Consider the following 22,607-nt stretch of genomic DNA (forward strand, 5'->3'; position numbering starts at 1 on the left):
TTCCTTCCTTTAGTTCCGTGAAAACAAAAGCTCCTTGGTTCAGAGAGATCGCTCAGCAGTTAAGAACCTGCATTGCTCTTGTAGAGGCCAGGAGGTCAGTTCCCAGAACCCATCCACACAGGGAGGCTACCAACTGCCTATAACTGCATATCTGGGAGAGCCACACCCTCTCTGGCCTCCACAGACAGTACAGACTCATGTGCTTATTCCTTCCACACAGATCTGTCGTCACTGTGACTAAACATACCTTGATACTTTTTCAAATCCCTGTGAGCTCTGTTTCAATCCTTTGACCGATGCCAAAAGCCTAGAGATATCCAGCCCAAATCCTGCCTGAGAATGCCTGATTATTTTCATCTGAATTTCTCCTAAGCCCGAGGCCTAGGAAATAAAGGAAGGAATTAACAGCCATGACCCTGCTGTTTCCTTTGTCTCCTGTTACTTCAGAAAGTTCTTACCTGACTCAAGGGTCAATATAACTACCAGAACACAGTCCTGGGGAAGTCTCCTCATTTAAACCTTCACAGTGACTGTGGCCCTTTGCAATAGAAAGCTAACAAAGCCTCACCACGCAGCTAATGGGTGCAGGACTTCTCAAAACACAAATAATTAGGCTATAAACTCATTTCCCGGATAAAAGAAAAAATGTTTAGGGCCTCATTGTTTTCTTTTGAAGAGATAATTACATTGTTATATTTTCCAGAATTTAATTTTCCCATTGACAGGGTTGGCATAAGTAGATTAGCACTCTATCTCATCTGATAGAATGAAATTACAAGAGTATATCTGTTTTATTGCTGATTCTCAGACGACTGTTCCAAGTTATTTGCATAATAGTTCATTTGACTTAGTTGATAATTGTATGCTTTTGAGGCGGCTTTGACCTTTCTGTATTGATAATTGAAGCTCATTTGAATTCAAAGTTTATCCACTCACTCACTCGCTTTAGGGTCATTAAAGGGCCATTAATTATCACTACCAAAAAAGAAAGATAAATCAGATGGCATGAAGAATCTGCGACACTTTGTTTCGTGTTGTGTTGATTTTTGAAACAGAGACTCCCTATGTAGCCTTGGCTAGCCCAGACCCTGCTGTGTAGAGCAGGCTGGCTTTAGACTTGAAGCAATCCTTCTGCACCTGGATCTCAAGTACTGAGATGATAGGTGTGTGCCACCGTACTTGGTCAGTCTTCACTTTTTGTTTTGTTTTGAATGACTCCTTTAGATAAAACAAAACTCAAAACTTACGTAAGTTTAAACTATTCTTCGATACACATTTATGTACTGAACAGCTTAGTCAGTTCAGTGCTAACCTTGCAATATGAAAAATGATAATTCCCAGAACCCATGGAAAAAAAGAAAATCTGGGTGTGGTGACACGTTTGTAATTCCAGCATTAGAAAGGCAGAGATGGGCAAATCGCTGGGGCTTGCTGCCCAGCCAGCCCAGCCTTCTTGGTAAATGTCACCAGTGTGATACCCCGTCTCAAATAATAAATGGGGGTCAATGTCTGGGAAATGATACTCAAGGTTATTCTCTGCCTTCCACAAGCAAGCACACCTATACACATGTGAACACATGCCCACACATGTGAACACACACAAACACACAGTTTCAAAAGTCAAATAACCAAAGACCTAAAAGGAACATATCTTGAGGATAGTTGTTCAGGGGAGGCATGGATGAGAAACAGGAAAGAATTCACTTAGCTTTGAGACTGTTATTTTAAGAAATATTCATAATGCTAGAGAGATGGCCTCTGTGTTTAGGGCACTGGCTGCTTTTTTAGAGAATGCGGGTTTGATTCCCAGTATCCTCATGGTGGCTTACAACTGTCTGTAACTCCAGTGACATGGAGCCAGTGCCTACATCTGGGCTCCATGGATGCCGGGGATGGCACATAGTACACAGACATATATGCAGGTAAAATGAACAGCAAAACAAACAAACAAACAAACTAGTGTTTATTGATTTTGCAGATGGTGGGAATTCAGATCCCAGCACCCACATCAGGTGGCCCACAGATGCCTGTAACTCCAAAGGATCTTTTACCTTTTTCTGTTCTGACCTTCAGAGCACCTTGGTTATATGCACATGTACATGTGTGCACATACACACACACATGTGCGTGTGTGCAAACACACATACACACACACGCATACCTTCAAAAGAAGATTGAAGAATTTGACCTAGTTCGTTCCTGAATCCCAGCTCTCCTTAGTAATACAAAATCCTCTCCAACTACAACACACTTTGAAAATTGCAGGTGCCCAAACTACAGCCCTGATTGGTTCAAGAGAAATAAAATTCGGTTATTACTAATGGCCTCATTAACATCAGCATCCTCACAGTTGTGTCATTCAGGCAGACTGAAGGGATTTTTTTTTTAATTCCAGATATGTTTAAAGCTTTTCAAGTGTTGTCTCATTTTTTCTGATTCTATAGAAAGATACTTTTATTTATAGATTATAAAACTGAGCCCTGGGCTAGAACGATGGCTCAGCAGTTACGAGCACAGGCTGCTGTTCCAGAGGACCTGAGTTTGGTTTCCAGCACACAGTTAGGGGCCTCATAATCACCTCTAACTCCAGATTCTGGGTCTCTGATTCCCACTTCTGCTCTCCAGAGACACTTGCACACCCCCCACATGCACATACACACAAATTATTAAAAATAAAATAAATCTTAAAAGAATAATATGTAGCTATTGTTATTATTTCAGGGGACTTGAGAAAACTGAAACTTCAAGGCATGTTTTTACAAGATTCTATTGATATAGACTAATGTTTTTTAAAAAAAATGCTATTCTCTTTTTATACATAGGAAAAATTGGATGTAGGGGTGAGAAAAGAAGTTGATGGCATGGGAACCTCAGAAATCAAATACGGAGACTCCATTTGCTATATTCAACATGTGGATACAGGCCTGTGGCTCACATACCAGTCTGTAGATGTGAAATCAGCACGAATGGGATCCATACAGCGTAAGGTAAGATCATGTGTGAACATAGCTTATGGCAGCCGTGTTCATGTTCATGAATGAAGAAACACTGGGTTCGTTATCTTACACTCAAAATGTCAAATTGTACCATTTACTTATTTAGTATTTCATCCAAAACATTTTGATGATCAAGTTGCTTGCCTACGCATACAAATGCAGTGCCCAGTCTTTCAGATCCTAGTCATCTGAGGATGCGGTAACAATTACTCCTAATGAATTATGAGATTTCCAGCCCCTTGGCTCTGTTCAACAATGCCACAATGATAGACCCCCCCCTTTTATTCCCAGTAAACCCTTGTGGGGGTTTTCTTAATGGTGTGTAGGATTACAATTTGGGGATTCATGTATTCAAATATTAGGGGAATAAATTCATTATCTTCTAGATTCTATCTTCATCTACCCACTTTTCTTTGTCCTTCATTCTTACTGCTACCTCCTCTTGCTCACAGATAACCACCATTCTTCTTAGTGATGGTACCATTCTAGGCCTGCCTCCATTCTAACCCTTTCATCAGTTTCCTTTGTCTTTTCTATTTACTCCTCCCTCCCTCCCTTTCTCCCTCCCTCCCTCCCTCCCTTTCTCCCTCCCTCCCTCCCTTTCTCCCTCCCTCCCTTTCTCCCTCCCTCCCTCCCTTTCTCCCTCCCTCCCTCCCTTTCTCCCTCTCTCCCTCCCTCCCTTTCTCCCTCCCTCCCTCCCTTTCTCCCTCTCTCCCTCCCTTTCTCCCTCCCTCCCTCCCTTTCTCCCTCCCTCCCTCCCTCCCTCCCTCCCTCCCTCCCTCCTTTTCTCCCTCCCTTCCTCTTTTCCCTTTCTTTCTTTCTTTTTATTTTTTTTTTTTGAGAGAGAGAGAGAGTCTCACTATGCAGCGCTGGCAGCTTTGGAACTATCTAGTCTGGGAGGGCCTCGAACTCACAGAGAATTGCTTGCCTCTGCCTCCCAAGTGCTAAGAGTAGAGGCATACACCACCACTCCTGGCTCTTTTTCCCAGTTTCTAGCCATCACTTTTCAGTGACCCAGTGTCACTTAAGTGAACTACTTGCCCTTCCCCAGAAAAATCACAGCTTTTCACACCTGAGTTTTTGTTAGGCTGCTTTGTCTCTTTAGGGTATGACTCCTGTTTTGTCAGCCCAAGATTTAGCCATTTTTTAGTCTAAACTTAAATGATCACTTTGAATGTTCTTCCCTTTCCAGCTGGTCCACTGTACACTCTCAGTGCTCTGAAAACATTTATATAGAGCTTACTAATTTTATGCATACTCCCTGTGTTGCTTGATTTACTCAGTATTATGGTCTGAATGTGAAATACCCTGCAACTTAGTCCTCTCTGGAAGTGCCCTTATAAATACACTCAAAGGCATGCCTCATTAATTCCCTAGATGCTTTTTATTTTTTTATTTTTTTGATTTTTTTTTTTTTGGACCATGAGGGGTGCACCCACACACTGAGACAATGGGGATGTTCTACTGGGAACTCACCAAGACCAGTTGGCCTGGGTCTGGAAAAGCCTGGGATAAAACCAGATTCTCTGAACGTAGCGGACAATGAGGACTACTGAAAACTCAAGAACAATGGCAATGGGTTTCTGATCCTACTGCACGCACTGGCTTTGTGGAAGCCTAGGCAGTTTGGATGCTCAACTTACTAGACCTGGACGGAGGTGGGGGTTCCTTGGACTTCCCTAGATGCTTTTTAATCCACACAAACTGATAATCACAGTTAAGTATCACAGAGTCTGAACTGCTGAAGCTGCTTGGGAGAGCCTCAGAATGAAATCAAGAGACAGGCTGAGTGGTCAGGACTCGCTAGCTGACTCCCTGCTAGCTGTCTGCATTACTCTGTCTTCGGCGCACATACTGTGGTTCTGTGTTCACAGCTTTTACTCCCAAACATGTTTGTTTCTCTTGCCTGGCCATGTTCGTCCTTAAGTAAACTTCTGTTTTCTTTTTTCAGTTGTTTTGAGATTTCTTTCAGTTTGCTTCCATCCATCTCTCATCTATCTATCTATCTATCTATCTATCTATCTATCTATCTATCTATCATCTATCTATCTATCGCTATTTCTCTTACTATTTCTATTACTTATTTTTCTTAGTATATCCTCCTTTTTTATTTTCTTTCATGATAGGGTTTCTCTGTAGCTTTTGGAGTTGTCCTGGAACTAACTCTTTTAGAACAGGTACCTCGAATTCACAGAGATCCTCCTGCCTCTATCTTCTGAGTGCTGGGATTAAATGGTGGCCTGGCTTAGTATATCCTCCTCTTAAAAATTTTTCATCTAGCTTTTGTAAAATTTCAGACTGTTTTCATTTGATCTGTTTTACATAGTTCCTCACTGTGAATTTCACTCCTGATTTGTAGATCTTACAGGATTTTGCATCCTTAAGACAATTGAAATTATTTTTATTTTCAAGTGGTCTCATTTTATTACTTTTTGGTGGTATTTGAGAAAAAATAGAAGCAATTTCTGAGTTTTATAAGTTAAAGCCAACGAAAATCATGTTTTAGCTTCCTTTAATTTGCTCATATAATTAAGGTACCAGACGTCTAATTACTAAAGAATCCTTACATTCATAGAATTAAACCCTACTTGACCATAGCCCATTATTCCGATAAAATCCTACTAGATTTAATTAACTCATTTTATTCAGAACTATTACATATATTCATGAGGAAAATTAAATTCTCTTTATGAGTTGTCAAGTTTTCATTTCATGTGATTTGCATGTTTGCTAATTTCCACATGTCCTGAAGCTCCACTCTTCCTTGGTCTCTCTTCAACCAAGGGCAAATGGAATGACTTTCCCCAGACCACAGACTTAGAAAGACAGATGACAAGACAGAGTTCTCCATCTCTGGGACTTGGATATCATCTCTTTGAAGCTGTACTGGCATTCATGTATGCAAGCATCTAGTCCCAAGTTCTTCTAATTTGTGAGCCTCCAACTATCCAGTGTTGCTGAAAACAAACTCTGTGTAATTGATTTTATACTTAGTTGACGGAACACCTTTAGAATATTGGGGCTTACTGTTGTTTTTTGAGATAGAGTCTCATTTTGTTTCCTAGGCTGTCTTTTAACTCCTGCGTTCAAGTGATCTTCCTGTCTCAGTCTCTAGACTAACTGGGACTGTAGGGATGTTCCCCATGGCCATCCCTGTTGATTGTCCCTCTGAATCAGCCAGGCCATTTGCTGCTTGTATTCGCCATTGGGATTCACATAGTACTGTATTATCATCCTCAATTTCCTGCATTGTATGATCTTTCTTTCTATTTTATTTTCAGTCAAATCTGTGAGAGGTTTATTTATCTATCTTCTCAGAGAATCAAATTTTGGCTTTACTCATCCTTCCTATCTTTTTTATCCTGTTTTTAAAATCTTCATCAAATCCATCTTTCTACTTTGTTAGTTATCCTCTTTGTGAGACTTTTTGAGGCTTACTACGTCACTCTATTATTTTTTCTGTTAATAAAGGCAAGCAAGTGAAGCATTTTGCCTTTGAGTATAGATCTGTGTCTCATTTATTTTTGCTTCAGAGGTTCTCTTTATTCAAGATACACAATACTTTTAGTTCCAGTTACATATTTTGGTTCATACAATTGATTCAGGGTGCTGAATTCCCTTGTTGTAAGTGTTGAATGAAGGAAGCCATACTTGAAGGGACATATGCTATAGTTCTTCACAGACATTGTGCAGCCCGTTGACTGGAGCCATTGAAAGCATGAAAGGTGGTGAGTGCTGTGATAGACAGGAAGCCCTGGGGAGATTTGAAACTATTCTGGTATCTGCTTCTGTGATGTAGGTGTTGGCCACACACACACGTGTGTGTCTCTCTCTGTGTGTGTGATCTCTGGAAAATTCATTGAACTGTAGTTATGTACACTTATCTCTCTCAGTGTTGCGCTTTCATGGAATGTTCGAGATATATAAAAACTAGCAAAGAACTAGTGTCTCTGTGTGTGTGTGTGTTTTCACAGTTTTGATACCTCAGAGTCAGGGGTTAGTGCTTAGTGATCAGTCCACAGTACAGCTGATGATATCACACAGAGAATGGAATGGAATCCGCAGTGCTGCCTTCTCTGTTGGTTTGTAGTTTGTTAGTCTGTGGATAAATCATTACATGCAGATATGAGGCAATGTTTTGCTGTTGTTTCATTCAGCTCGATGTATTATTGAACTGTCTTTAAAACAATAGCATAGTCAGTGCACTGCATGGCTGCCTTGTACAGGGACTCTGAGCCCAATAGCACCCCTTGCCTGGTTTGATTCCATTTGTTATTATTGCTCGTCTTTTAAAAGTGATTTAATTTTCTTTCATACATGAATACATTTTATTGCGCTCAACTCCACCCTTCACTTCTCTGGCTCTTAATTCTTTCCAGGTCCTTTCCCCCATCTCAGCTTTTTAAGGTTTATTTTTTAATTAATTTTTGTCAAGGAGGAATATTTGGGATTGAGCCCAGGGTCTTCCAATGCTAGGCATCACTCTGCGTCTGTGCTTTATGCCCAGCTCCCGTTATTTTAGTTTGAAATAGACTCTCACTAAGTTGCCTGGCTGGGCTTGAGCCCTTTCTGTAATCCGCATGGCTCTGCCTTCTGCGCGGCTGGGGTTACAGAGCCATGCCTCCCACAAGGCAAGAGCATGTCTCCCTCAATCTACCTTGCTGGGAAGATGACGCTGCTTTCTTGCCCCTGCAGGCCATTATGCACCATGAAGGCCACATGGATGACGGCTTGAACTTATCCAGATCGCAGCATGAAGAGTCCCGCACGGCCCGTGTTATCCGGAGCACAGTGTTCCTCTTCAACAGATTCATAAGGTAATTTGTGTAGTGATGTTGTTTGATACTTTCTGTTTGACTTTCTTCCTGAATTTACAATCAGGTCATCCTAAAATACACTAGCCTCATAAATATATGCTTTGCTAGGTTCACAGAATACGATTTAAATTGCAGCTTATGTTAGAGAACATGAATTTGTAATAGATAGCTTTTGGTCATCATCATCTTTTAATTTATCACCAAACTTATTAAATTCTGTTATATATGACAGCTGGATACTTGAGGAATTTTGAGAAACACTAAAAAGACCATGATTCTTAAAATGAATAAATTTTTCTCCTTAATAGTTGAAAAGATTTCTTATCCATGAAACAAATTAACCTTGTGGCCACACTGCTTTCTGGCAACAGCATGTTAATATACAACATAGCCTGGATGGAAGGCCTTTCTCTGTTTAAGTTTGAAGACCCGAGAGAAGAAATTTTTTTATAAATACACAAATCTATATGCATACTTATATGTGTAACTAAGCATAATGAAAACTTTAAAATGTGTATTATTTAAAATTTGCAGTCATATACACTTTAAAAATTGCTGATTATGACAATGGATATATTTTACATTTATTTTTTGAATTACACTTTTATTCATTAATATTCTTGCCAGTGTATTAACAACCTAAAATTTACATTAGAGACATTAATTTCTTGACTAATTGTATCTTTCACAATTTATTAGCTCAGAAAAATAATTCTAAATTATTTTCATAGTTACTGCCTTAATCATCATTTTTTTGCTTTCCTACATTAAAAAGACCTTTCCTATCAAAGATTATATTAAAGCTCATCTCATTATTTTCTGCTTCATTGGTTGCTCCCGTTGTCTGTGTTTACCAGTATGTGTGTGTTTAGATCTAAAATGGCATGCAGGAAGGCTGAGATCGGGTGGGAACTGCTACCAAAACGTGGAACCTCAGCTTAGGCACAGCACAGAGGGAGGGTTTGGCTAGTCTTTATAGGAGGCCTCTCCAGGCCATCAGTCTCAGGCTGTAAACATCTAAGACAAAGAGGCTGCAATTGTTAGTGTCTGCACACCATGGTCAGTCGTCCATAAACGCTCACATTCAGACTTGCCCTGAGGAGAGCTTTGCCGTCCCTCCGAGCCACTCCCATGGGGCTGAGGCATTGGAGTCTTGGACATGGCTGTGTCCATGTCAACAATACACTTTGACTCAGGACTTTGGCCACTCAGGACTCCCTTCATGACCTGTAAGATGGCATAGTTGCCAGGGAATCTCAGGCAAATACCCAAGAATAGTTGTTGTTTTACTTTTTCTAGTGATTGGAAAGCTAAATTCATCTATTCCAGCATCACTATCACTCTATATGAATAACCATATATTTAAAATAAAAATTTGAATGTTTAAAATGGAAAGCTGAGCTAATTGTCATTAATTTTAAAATTTTAATTTTCCAGCAATTTCATATATGTGTGTCTTTTTGTTTAGTTTTAATTATTCTTTTTGTGACCCATTGAGAAAGAGTGCAGGTTTATTTATGGGAGCATGCAAAACTTACCAGTGCTACACCACTGAATACAATGGCTCCCTTTTCATGAGCAACCATTAATCACCAGGAGCTCCTCATAGAGGACCCAGGCCTCTTTGAGAGCCTACTCTGTAGACTCCCCAAACGCTCCATCCTGTGCAAATAATCTCACCTCTTAGTTCATGAGAGAGACTTTAAAAGATATAGTTTTAATCTTAAAACTTAGGTGTCTGTGTGGAGTTTTGTGGATGTGAGTGCACGTGCTCACAGAATCTGGGAGAGAGCATTGGAACCCTGGGCCTGGAGTTGCAGATGGTTGTGTGCTCACAGAATCTGGGAGAGAGCATCGGAACCCTGGCCCTGGAGTTGCAGATGGTTGTGAGCTCACAGAATCTGGGAGAGAGCATCGGAACCCTGGGCCCTGGAGTTGCAGATGGTTGTGAGCTCACAGAATCTGGGAGAGAACATCGGAACCCTGGCCCTGGAGTTGCAGATGGTTGTGAGCTGTCTTCTGAGGATGCTAGGACAGAACTCAGTAAACATTCTTAACTGCTCAAGCATCTCTCCAGCCCCCACAAATGCATGTTTTTAAAAAAACTGATAGGAGTTATGGAGTAGCGACTAGTGTCAATGTTAGTAAAACCTAAAATAATCCCTTACCAAAAGCCAAACCAACCTTACAAAAGCAAATGTCAGAGCTATGAATCAGGGAAGACACAGTCTTCCATCTTAATGTAGTGCTATCAGTTGACTTTGTATCTGGACCATTTCTCCATTGGTCCAGCTGGGTTTGTCCTAGAGGCGTGACTCTGGATGCTGTAGTCTGGGATGCTTAGTCACTGTGTTGGACAGTTGCAATGTGAAGATGGCCGCTATGGCTGGTAGAAAGGATGCCTTGCACATTCCTTTGTGCCTTCTGTAAGGGAGCCTGTCAATGTCAAATCATCTGCCAATTGAAAAACACGGAACTGAAATTGTGGATCACTAACCCAGAGAAGTGTTTGCTATTGATTCAGGGGCCTGGATGCTCTCAGCAAGAAAGCGAAGGCACCCACCATTGACTTGCCCATTGAGTCTGTGAGCCTGAGTTTGCAGGACCTCATCGGCTACTTCCATCCCCCTGATGAGCACTTGGAACACGAGGACAAGCAGAACAGGCTGCGAGCCCTGAAGAATAGGCAGAATCTCTTCCAGGAAGAGGTGAGATCACACCAGTCCATTTTCTGTTGTTCTCTTGGGAAAATGACTTCGTAGTGAGGGAAATTGCCTGTCCTTTCCACATCTCTTTACATCCCAGTAGAGAGTAACAAGGGCAGTTCTTTGCAGAGGAGCAGGCTTGGGAGAAAACTGCTCATTACCTTCATTTCTGTGTCACTTCCCGGCAAGGGACACTTAATTTTACCATCAACTCTCACTGGACCATTTTTAACACTGCAGTAGCGTGCTGCTGGGTGGACTCCAGTAGAGGTAGTTCCGTGTTACAGCATGCTGTTTGCCCTGTGACTGTCTTAGACTTGACTTTAATGGGTTTGAGTTTGCAGCATTTTGTTGGAAGCTCTGGGTTTTAAAACACAGCCCCAATAAGCTGAACAAATGAACACACTTTGATCCCACTGTTTTATATTGGTTCCATAAATTCAGAACACACATACACACACCTACCTCATGAGGCCTTGAAAACTGCATAGCAGGCTACAAGAAACTCCTTGAAAGAGCCTCAGGTCAAAAGGGTTGTGGGCTTGAAACTGAAGTAGGAGGGAAGCTGGCTCCCAAAGAAGAGGGTGAACTCCAGTTTCCTGCCTGAACAGAGTATACTCCTATCATTGCCTTTTACATATATTACTCTCTCTCGCTCTCACTCTCTCTTGCTCTCTCTCTCTCTCTCTCTCTCTCTCTCTCTCTCTCTCTCTCTGTGTGTGTGTGTGTGTGTGTGTGTGTGTGTGGTGCTGGAGACAAACCCAGGTGCTTTTATGTGCTGGGCAAACGAGGGAGCTGTCCCCAGTCTCTTGTGTTCCTTTTCCATGTATGATTTATTTTACTCAGTGCCCACTGCTTAGAAAAACAAACAAACAAACACCCCAAACTCATACACTATACTTTATGCCAGAGTCAAACAATCAGTTTGCCAACCTAATGTCCTGAGGTGGTTGTCAGTATGAGTACCACAGGTTTCAAGCCTTTAAGTGTTAGTTTTTAGACAATAGAGCCAGCGAGGGTCTCAGCAGGCATTTCAGTTCTAAGCGTCCCAAACATGGCAGTAATTTTTTTTTTCAAGAACTAATTTAGGCTGGAGATATGGTTCAGAGGTTAAGAGCATGCACTACTGTCTCCTAGAAGCCCTAAGGTTCCTAGTGCCCATGCCAGGAGGCTTATACTGCCTGTAGCTCTAGTTCGTGGGGATAGCGTGCCCCCTGTGGCCTCTGGAAGTACTGCAGGCATGTGCATGTCACATACCCACACAGATATTTACATATATGATTAAAAATAAAACACTTTTCCTCTTCCTTTCTCCCCGTCTCTCTTACAAGAATAAAGGACCTTGCAAAAGCATAAGGAAAAAGTGTAGAGGATGTTGTTGAGTTTCCATAATCCCCAAATCCATGCTGTACTTTTAAAGCTGTTACTTCTTCCTGATACTTTTGAAACTGATACCAAATTTTGCAGTTGTTTCTCTGTGTAAATAAAATAAATGATCTGTGGCCATCAAGGCACAAATTGCAGCAAGGGCTGTACAAGATAATAGTAAAAATGAGGGATTAACTGAAGGAGTTCGTATGTTCACATATGCCGGATCATTGGACCAATTGTTGAGAAGCAATATTTCATACCTATTGAAATTCCACGTAAATATTAGGCTATGACAATTTAAAATACAAATTTAAATATTTTCAGTCAAATGTGGATAAGTCATTTTTTCTTTGTCGTTTTGTCACATATGACCACCCAGAAGGAGCCCCGTGGCTGCTGCTAAAATCCGGTCCAGTGAGTGAATTTGGTCTCTCGGTGTTTTATAGCTTTGGTTTTCATGGTGCTGCCTCATTCCACAAGCCTCAGCTCAGCGATGAAGGCTCTGTAGGCTGCACCCTGTAAATAAATATTTCACTTGCTCTAAAATTTATTTTTGGTGTCTTTCTTTCACTTAATTCAATATACCTTTAATTTAGTAGTTAAAATAATGATAGTTAAAAACACGGATGAAGTCACTAACAGTAGAATACCACTCATGACCTGTTTACCCCAACAACAGTTAAACCTTACGAAGTAAGTGTGAAGAAATCGTTTTACATTTTTTTTCACTTTTGTTTGAGAATGGAAACCAAGATTGAAATTCTTAGTTATCTGAAGAATATTTAATTTCTCATGCAGGCATGTTTCTTCTTGTCTTTTGAATAAATGATCTTAGTTTTCTTTATAATGAACTGATGATGTTAAGCTAGACTTCTCTTTGAAATCAAGTTATCCCCCCTTTTTCCTTTTGTCCAGAGCACAACTAGTTTCTTTCTTTTGGGATAGAGTCTTACTCTATAGCCCAGACTACGATTGAACTCACAGTGATCCTCCTGCATCAGCCTCCTGCGTGCTGGGATTGCACAGATGAAGTGCGCACTCAGCGCGGAGTTGGTTTCTGATGGCGATTTGTTTTTACCCCCTCTCCCAGGGAATGATCAACTTGGTTCTGGAGTGCATAGACCGCCTGCATGTCTACAGCAGTGCAGCCCACTTTGCAGACGTCGCAGGGAGAGAAGCGGGGGAGTCTTGGAAATCCATCCTAAATTCTCTGTACGAGTTGCTGGGTAAGGTCATGGCTGCCACGGCTGTGCTTCTATGGAAAATGACATTGCAGCAGTTGTACAGCATACTTTCTAGCCAGGACTTTTAATTCTAATGGTATTTAATTGGTAAAGCCAATGATGCTTTGTGGATAAATCCTCAGAGTGAGGAAGGCCACCATTGAAGGAGTTGTGTCTTGGTCAGGGCGTGGCTTTTGCAGGGCTCTGATAATAACCAGTATTACTTATTTCCTTCTTGGTCCTCAAGTGGTGTTATAAAGTCCCTTTCCGTTCAGCTCTGGTTTGTCAGGGGTTGTTCTAGTGTCCTCCTGTAGTGTTCATAGGATCTGGTTTGCCAGCTTCCAGATATATTTTATTTTGAGCAACCTTTGCGGTGGTTTTTAACATTCCAGGGCTCTGTGCAAACACAGGTCTTCCTGAGCTTTGACCTGAGCTATTTCTGTAGTCTCTTCATGGTTCTTGCCAAGAACATGGGACAGTCTATTTTACCCTGCTGCAAGCCAGTAAGCTGCTTTCATGGCAGTTAACATGTTACCTGTACGATATCACTCATCATAATTCCTATTGAGTGGTACCTGGGGTTCGTTTTAAAGGGAAGACTATCAGCTTTCTGGGATTTGTGTCTCATTTGGTTTAATGCCTGGTGTATAGTAGGTACCCAGTATCTATTGCTATATCGATATTCATTAGATGTGAATTTTGATGGAATAGGAAAGTATAACTGAATTAAAAATGATGAAGTATTTTTTAATGTGAAGAAGAATGGGTAGTCAAAATATTTGGAAATCCTCTAAAATATAATTAAACTTCATTAAAATTTATAGAGTCATAAAACAATTTATTCATAATTGTTCCAGTTAGAATTTTTAATGTTTTCTTTGGATGAGCACTTTGATATGCCACTGAAATTAAGCACATGCAATTTGGTGCTTTCATGGGGTTGGTGTTCGCACCCTCTGAACAAGACCAGGGATACTGAGGCTTTTTAGGAGTCTAGTTTTGCTTTTTACCCACAAGTGTTATCAGGATAAAGATTTTCTGGCACCAAAATCTAGAGAGCACATTTTCTAGAGAGTACATTTCCTTGCAAATGTGGAATTAATGGCATTGAATTTCTTAACAAAACAACAAAAACCAGCCAACCAGCCAAACGAATAAATAATAAAGGCAGCAGAAAGAGACAGAGGAAAAAACTTCAGTTTGGCAGGGTTTTAACCTAGCTTGGTACCTTTCTAACACCATAGTGTAACTTCTATACATAATATGATATGGATTGTCTGCAGGCAAACTGTATGTTTGGCCAGTGGTGTGTTATAAGGTGGAGCAAGTTGCACATATATCACGACAATGTGAAGCCTTGGCTTTCTCTTTGTGTCTACAACCCCATCTCATGTGTCCCTTCAACGTGTCATGGGCTCACCTTCATGACCCTGGAGTGATAGGGACTTGACAGAATTCACCATTCAAGTTACTTGCAGTCACACACGCACTTAACCTCCCCTTGAAGCCACAGATCCCTCAAGGGCACTCCCTATCACTGCACAGAATTTGGGGGTCTTTAATTTGATTGCTTTAGAGTCCATTGAATAGCTTTAATATACTCTACAAAATGCCGAGAATTGCACAAGAGTTGTAATTAGGTTTGTGGCTTCTTTTATTGGAACATGATGAGAGATGTGACTTTAAATTGGTGCACCTGTCTCAGTAGAGAGAGATGGCAGCAGGTGTATGGGTAAAGTGATGTAGCCATGCCTTAAATATCATTTAAATGGCAGTCTAACATAAAATATAGCACAGTGTCTTCATCGTACCTGGAAAACCAGCTTTCTCCTCCTCCTCCTCCTCCTCCTCCCCCTCCTCCTCCTCCTCCTTCTTCCTCCCTCCCTCCCTCCCTCCCTCCCTCTCTCTCTCTCTCTCTCTCTCTCTCCTCTCCTCTCCTCTCCTCTCTCTGCCTGCTGTGTGGCCAGCTTCCCACAGTCTGCTTTTCCTTTAGGACACAAGCTAGCTCTTGCCAGGTCATATTACAAGCTTGCAGTGTGCTTCCACTTTGGTGTTGGGGAGACAAAGGAAATTCTGTCTTAAGAGCCCACTCCTTCCTCCAACAATCTGAAACCCATACCTGCCATCTCACAGCCCCAAATCATAGCCATCCCAGAACCAGGAACTCTGGCAAAGGGCTGGGTGGATGAGTACTAACCAAGCTTTAAACCTAAGTTAAGCCCTTGTACTTTGTGGCTCTGAGCTAGAGGATAGACTTTACAGGGGAAACTTGTCTGTCCATCATGGATCCAAGGGGCTCTTAACTAGAGGGTAAACCTTACAGAGGAAGCTTCCCTGTCCATCAGGGATGCTAGTGGCTCTGAGCTAGAGGGTAGATGTCAGAGAGGAAGCTTGTCTGTCCATCAGGGATACTAGTGGCTCTGAGCTGGAGGGCAGAAGTTACAGGGGAAGCTTGCCTGTCCATCATGGATGCTAGCTCCTGTGCTTCATCCATGTAAACGGTTGGATGAACCAAGGATTTAAGCAGAGTGCTTTTATCTGCTGCCCCACACTGTGCATCGGGCAGAGTCACATTCAATCAATGTTATTTTAACTTATTTAATAAACACCTTGCAGAGATAGTCATTGATTTTTTTGTAGTGGAGTGGATATAGCCATTAATTCACTTTATTCAAAAACAATGGGCCTCTTACTCCCTTTTCATTGGGCGTTTTCATTGAGAAATGGAAGTCTAAACTCATCTGTAGCCAACAGCCTCTGAGAAAATATCTTTTCCACTCCCCATACCCTAGCCTCTGCCTCTGATGTGACTTTGGATACAAATGTAGCTCAATGTTCTGATTGGAAAAATGGAAAAAGTAGAGGTGCCTGCTTCTAGTGTTATTCTGCCGATTTTATGAGTTAACACACCAGGCAGATAACAAGTAACACTTTTTTTAAAAAATTTTGTTTTTGTTTTTTCTAGACAGGTTTTCTCTGTGTAGCTGTGGAGCCTGTCCTGAAACTAGCTCTTATAGACCAGGCTAGCCTTGAACTCACAGAGATTCGCTTGCCTCTTCCTCTCAAGTCCTGAGATTAAAGGTATGCGCCACCACTGCCCAGCTGACACCTATTGTTTTGAATACTGTCTGTAGAGTTGCTGGGCAGCTGGTATTTGATTTTTGTGTCTCCATACTTAGCCTAGGACGGTACTTTCCTTCTTCCCTCCTTTTCAATCCCCAGCATCCTTTTCCTTCTGGTTATTTTCTGTATCATCCTTTGCCCTTGTCAACCTAGTGTTACTTTTGTCTTCACCTTCTGCTGTATTTCACTCATGCCCTAGGAAAGAAACCTTATGTCCGTCTCCTGGATATGACAAGGGAAATTCTAGATTAACTCTAGAAGATGATATGACATGATTATTCTTAGAATGTACTGGTGTTTGGTTTTCACATATAGAAAGTACTATTCACTTTCTAGTACTTTCTCCAATCATGTTGTGATGGGAAGGGGCGAAATGAAGTTTCTTTATACTTCCTGCTGCACTAAAAGTCGGGAATTCTGCTCTCTCTCTCTGGATATAGTGTCTCTACTTCCTGCATCTGCACTGGCAGCACCCCACGCCCAGCTGATTATTTTTTTTAAAAGATTTTATTTATTATATATACAACATTCTGCCTCCATGCACGCCCACATGCCAGAAGAGGGCGCCAGATCTTATTACAGATGGTTGTGAGCCACCATGTGGTTGCTGGGAATTGAACTCAGGACCTCTGGAAGAGCAGCCAGCGCTCTTAATCACTGAGCCATCTCTCCAGCCCCGCCCAGCTGATTCTTAGCAAATACAGCCATCCCTCATATTCATAGGTGTGGCAGCCACACTTTCAAGTGGCTGTGGATTAAAAATAATAGAAAATACTGTGTTGGAACTAAACATGGATGGATTTCTTTTCTTGTCATTATTCTGTGAACCATACAAGTTAACAACCATTCACTTTGTCTGATGTGAATGACCCAGAGATAATGTAGAGTGTGTGGCAGGAGGCACACAGGTTGTATGCAGAGTGACATCATGCTGTGTGAGGATGTTGAATGTCTGAGAATGTTGGCATGTGTGGCACTGACTCACCAGTGGTACCCCGGGTGACTGAGCTAGAGATCTCCAGGATGCAGAGATGCTGTCAAGTTTCTGTTGCTTTCTCTGACTCTGGTCCTCATTTCTTCCTGTATTAATCTCAGACATCTGTAGCCCACTCTCACTTCATCAATGATTTTCATTGACTCTAATACTGGTCTCTGTGTTTCCTAGAATGAGGCATCCCATGTCTGACTTTCCTTTTCCTCTCACCCACTCTTTGTAGTTGCTCTAAATTTCCTCTTTCTAGTACTTTCTTCAATGAAGAATTATACTTCTAGAGTGTCTATCATTAATTAATATCTGCAAGATTTGAATATTCTTAAATGCCTATACATGCTTCCTTAATTATTTATAGCTCATTTGATTAAGAAAGGATTTGATGGTGCTATTACTTAATATTGACATAATTAGAATTTCCTAAAATTTACATCTTGCCAGTGTAATAGCAGTATGGTACTAAGCACACAGAATAGTTTCAGCCTCATGAATATATTTTACTTTTAAATTTAATTTTCAGGATGAATAGATGGCTCATTGGATAAGCACATGTACTTTTCTTGCAGAAGACTGTAGTTGGGTTCCCTGTGCCCACATCAGGCAGCTCACAGCTGCCTGTAACTCTAGCTCCAGGAATCTGACACACCTTCGTATGGGCTCTGTTGGTCCTGTCCTCAGTGAACTCCCCACAGCACACATACAAATAAATAAAATTAAAAAATAAACTTGGTTTTCAAAGCAGCAAAACATGAAGATTTTCCCTAGTGTGTTCATGTTTCTTGACTTTTGCCTTTCCATGCTGCCGTCCTTGACCAAGTCTTTTTGTTAAGCTACGTCTGCACCTATTTGCCCAGATTGTTTTGGCTATATATTTATTTAAATGCCTCACCTCAGGAATGGTTCCTTTTCCCTTCTGCCTGCTTCCTTAAGCACCTCAGCTTCTTCCCTGGTCTCTGGATAAGACATCCTTGTACAACAGAGACCTCCAGGTTGGGGGAACATAGACTTCGTGTCTGGTATGTTTCCATGCCAACAGAATCTCTCATGCAGTCTGAGTTGCTGCAACAAGATGAATAACGTAGATAAATGGCTTATATACAACAAATGACAGTTTCTCATTCTTCTGGAGGCAGAAGTCTAAGTTCAAGCCATCAGCGCACTGTGTCTGCAGAGGGCTGGTGAGAGGCAATCTAAAGAGATGCCTTCTGACCGTATTCTTACAGAGGTGTGAGCATCTCTCTAGGGTCTCTATGAATACACTAACCCTCCACTCTGATGACCTCATTCCAACCCAATGACACCATCTCTTAGTGTCATTCATAAGGCTTGGGATAGCAGCGTGTGAGTGTTTGAATCCAATATTCAGATCATTATCCAGATTTCATGAATGGATTAACTATTTGTTAAATACCTGCTTTGGGAAATACTCTCACTCAGGCATTGAGGGACAGTGGTGGCCAAAATACAGCATCTGTGCAAGCTTTCAAGGAGCTTAGAGAGGAATGGAAAAGACAGTAACACACATCACAATGCCAGCAAGGATGTGTGCAGCTGTCGACTGGGCTGCCTTCACCATCTCACGACAGTTTTATTAGATAATGGTAATATGTGACTAACCAAAGAGCCATGGAACTCGAAGAAATATACTAAAGTTTCCATGAATGTAAAATCCTAATTCCTCTAAAATGTGGAGTTTTATATACCCAAAAGAAAAATAAAAAAATATCTAAAAAAATAAGCAGATAGAAGTAAAAGCTAATATAATAACGAATGAAATAATAAAATATTTTTACCATGGCAAATAAAGGCAAATTAAAATAATAAGAATCTTATGTTTTGACTAGATTGACACAGAAAATAATTTTGCTCGTGCACATGATTAGGGAAAACGCTGAGTAATGTGTTCTGGTTTGGAGCATGAATGATGGGATTTTAGTAGGATGACCAATCCTGGTCTGACTACATCTACAGTTTTAGATGTGTTCCTTTGCCCTCAAACACCCTGCTTTAAGAAGTGTGTTCTATACTTACATTTGTGTAAATGTGAAAAGAGCATCCACTGTACAATTACTTGTAAATACCATAAAATTGAAAGCAATCTTTTTATCAACAGGGGATTGGCTACAGAGCTTGTGGTATACTTAAGTGTAGTACTGTGGAAAATTGAGATAAATATATCATTTGGAAACCTGTGTGAATCAAACCAAATTGTTTCTCTATTTCTGTTTGGAAGCCTGTGGTATGACATTAACTGTGAAGGAGCAAAAAAGCTTACTTACGTCTTGATTATGATCCCAACTGTAGGGTTGGAGAAATGCCTCAGTAGGTAGGAGAATGTGCTGCTCTTGCAGGGGACCCACATTCATCTTCCAGCACCCACACTGGGTGGCTGCCAATTCCTCTAACTCCAGCTCTAGGGGATCCAATGCCGCCTTCTGACCTCTGAAGTTACCTGCTTTCTTCTCCTTCTCTCTCTCTCTCTCTCTCTCTCTCTCTCTCTCTCTCCACACACATTACATACATATACACAATTAAAAAATCAAATCTTATTTTAAAAAGGATTCCAACTGCAGAAATCATAGATGTATAGAGGAGACAGTTTGTGTCCTGTGTCCAGTAGACATTCTGTAAGAGTCTAAGGAAAACTGTGCAGGGCTCCCTCTTAGCAGGGGAATTTTGATTTCTAGCTTGTTTCTACTTCTGTGTCACATTTATTCTTAATCTTTTGTAATGAACAAATTTTGTGATTGACAAAACTGTTAGCATATGCAACTTAAATTGATATGCAGTGGTAAAAGAAAAAAAGCTATATATTGGTTCCAGTTTAATTTTTTAAAAAGCCTAGATCACACACACATATACACACAAAATATATATACATATATATAACATATATATCAGTAAAAATGAGAGTCCTTCCTCATATACAAGATAGTTTAATGAATTGGAGGTGTTCTAAGTACACAGAATAATGGGAAATTTTAAGTTTACAAGATTCCTTTGATTTATTTTCATTTTTAAAATTTATTTTATTTTTTACCTTTCTATTTATTATGTTTTTTAAATTTTATTTTACATACTGGCCACAGTTTCCCCTCCCTGGTCTCCTTTCGAGTTCCTCCCCCAAGTCTCCTCTATTCCCACCACCCAAATCATTCTCTCTCCATTTCTGTTCAGGAAAGGGCAGGCCTCTCCTGGATATCAACAAAATATGGCATATCAAGTTTCAGTAAGACTAAGCACCTCTCCATGTATTAAGGCTGAGCAAGGTAACCCAGTATGAGGAGTAGGGTCCCCCAAACCAGGAAGAGAGTCAGAGACAGTCACTTCTTCCATTGTTAGGAGTCCCACAAGAAGTTCAAGCTACACAACTGTAACATATATGCAGAGGGCTTAGGTCAGTCCCATGCGGGCTTCCTGGTTGTAGTTCAGGCTCTGTGAGTCTTTATAATCACAGGTTAGTTGATTTGGTGGGATATCTTGTAGTGTCCTTGACTTCTCTGGCTCCTACAATCCTTCCTGTCTTTCTTCAGCAGGATTCCCTGAGCTCGGCCTAATGTTTGGCTGTGGGTATCTGCATCTGTTTCCATCAGTTGCTGGATGATGCTTCTTTGATGACAATTGGACTAGGCACCAATCTATGTGTATAGAAGAATGTTGCTAGGCATCGTTACATTGATATGTTTTTTCCTTTCAGTTGTGTTTGATTCTATCTGTGGTCTCTGGGTCATCCAGCCTATGGGTCATGGTCCTCCAGGCATTGTAGGAGGTGGCTTTACTCTCCTGGCATGGGTTTTAGGCTGGAGCTGTTTTCATTCTTACTATTCTAGCGATCACTGATGTAATGACCAGGAAAAGATTTAAGAAGTGCATACATAGATTACATTTTGGCTTTCGGAGACCGTAAGCCCATGTGAGTTTATACTCCAGCTTAGAAGAGGTTCAGTTCTGCCATAGTCATTACAGTTCTGTAATAGATTTCCATGTCACATTCCCATGTGGCTCATTTTCCTTAGCTCTCAAAAGGTTTACTTTAAATACCAACTTTAAATTTATGACTCTCCCTCCCTGATTCTTCCAAAGATTCAAGGATTCAGGGGCATATGGGTAACATGCTTGTATAGCCTGTCTAAGGACTTGAGTCCTACACAATGTACACACACACACACACACTCATATAAAACAAGCACATAATAAAAACAAACCCAAATAGCTGGACTTCAGATTCTCTGCTCGAGCTATGGAGGAAATGAGCTGCTTCCTGCTGTTGCTGCCCATTTCTTTGGGGTGCTTGCCATATGGAGAGCAAACGCAGAAGACAGAGTGATAATCTATAACAATTTGGTGCTTGACATAGACTTAGTGAGTCCGGGTCTTAGGTAGAGATTGATAAAGGCGGATTTATGAGCTGCCGTCAGAAAGACATCAGGATGTCACAGACACCTGTACTTGGAATTGGAGGAGCATCGCTGTGGCCCTCTTTCATGTATCTTTCCTGACATCCACCTAATTAATCTGTGGGATGCAGACAAGCCAGGACGGCTTCCTAAAGATGTCTGAGAAATGGCCCTCTGGCAAACTATGAATTCTCATTTGCTGAGGATTCGAAGCAAAAAACAAACAGAGCAGGCTGCTGCTCTTTCTTGTTTAGCAAAAGTGATCAGTCTCTGAATCCTTGAAGAGTTGGGGAGGTGGAGGCTTAAGTCCCAGTGCAGTATTATAAGTAGGGCTTTTGGGATTGAACTATGGGGGCTCTGAACTAATCAGTGTATTGATCAAATGGAGGCTTAATTTGACTGTCTGCTAGGAAAGGGTTTCCAAGAGGAGGAGACCCAATAGAATGACCTCTTAAAAGGAGGTTTTTGGATTGACTCACACAATACAGGCTGAGTAGTTCAACAATGGCTTCCTCACACTTGAGAGTCTGAGAGATCCCTAGAGAGCTGCTGGTCTTCAATGTGTGTTGGATGCCAGAAGATTCTTGCTATTGATAATAGGAGAGGGTTCCAACAGCAGTAGAAATCTACATTTATCTGGGCCGCCACTGGACAGTGCTGCCAACACTTGGGGTGACTCTTCTTACTTCAGATCACCTCATCAAGACAGTACCTCACAGGTGTCCCCAGCAGCTTGCCTTGTCATTAATTCCAGATCCAGCTAAGCTGACAAGATTAACTACCACAAAGGCATCACTTAAGGTAGGAGAAGGTATGAGGCGAGGCCCTTGGAGAAAGGTGGGCCAATGAGGATTGGTCCTCGGCTGGCATACCTTGTCCTTAGTCCCTCCTTCTTTCTATCTGCTTTCTGTCTTCGACCATGAGAGCAGTTTTCCCAGGGCCCCTTTGCTACTGTGTTTATATCTTGTCACAGGCACAAAAATA

General features: G+C 41.2%; 1 protein-coding gene across 8 annotated transcripts in view; it reads left to right on the forward strand.

Annotated features, from left to right (window-relative positions):
* Nucleotides 1-22,607, forward strand: part of Ryr2 (ryanodine receptor 2) — a 570,252-nt gene that overhangs the window by 285,211 nt on the left and 262,434 nt on the right. For all 8 annotated transcript variants that reach the window (XM_041630688.1, XM_041630687.1, XM_041630690.1 and 5 more), the window contains 4 exons: nucleotides 2,823-2,987; nucleotides 7,692-7,813; nucleotides 10,338-10,521; nucleotides 12,980-13,115. In XM_041630688.1, the coding sequence (XP_041486622.1) occupies nucleotides 2,823-2,987; nucleotides 7,692-7,813; nucleotides 10,338-10,521; nucleotides 12,980-13,115 (607 nt within the window). The remainder of the gene's footprint in view (nucleotides 1-2,822; nucleotides 2,988-7,691; nucleotides 7,814-10,337; nucleotides 10,522-12,979; nucleotides 13,116-22,607) is intronic.

The sequence above is a fragment of the Microtus oregoni genome, unplaced genomic scaffold, assembly GCF_018167655.1.
Source record: "Microtus oregoni isolate MIOR12 unplaced genomic scaffold, Mior012 000035F_ref0000213, whole genome shotgun sequence".
In the NCBI taxonomy this organism is placed as follows: Eukaryota; Metazoa; Chordata; class Mammalia; order Rodentia; family Cricetidae; genus Microtus; species Microtus oregoni.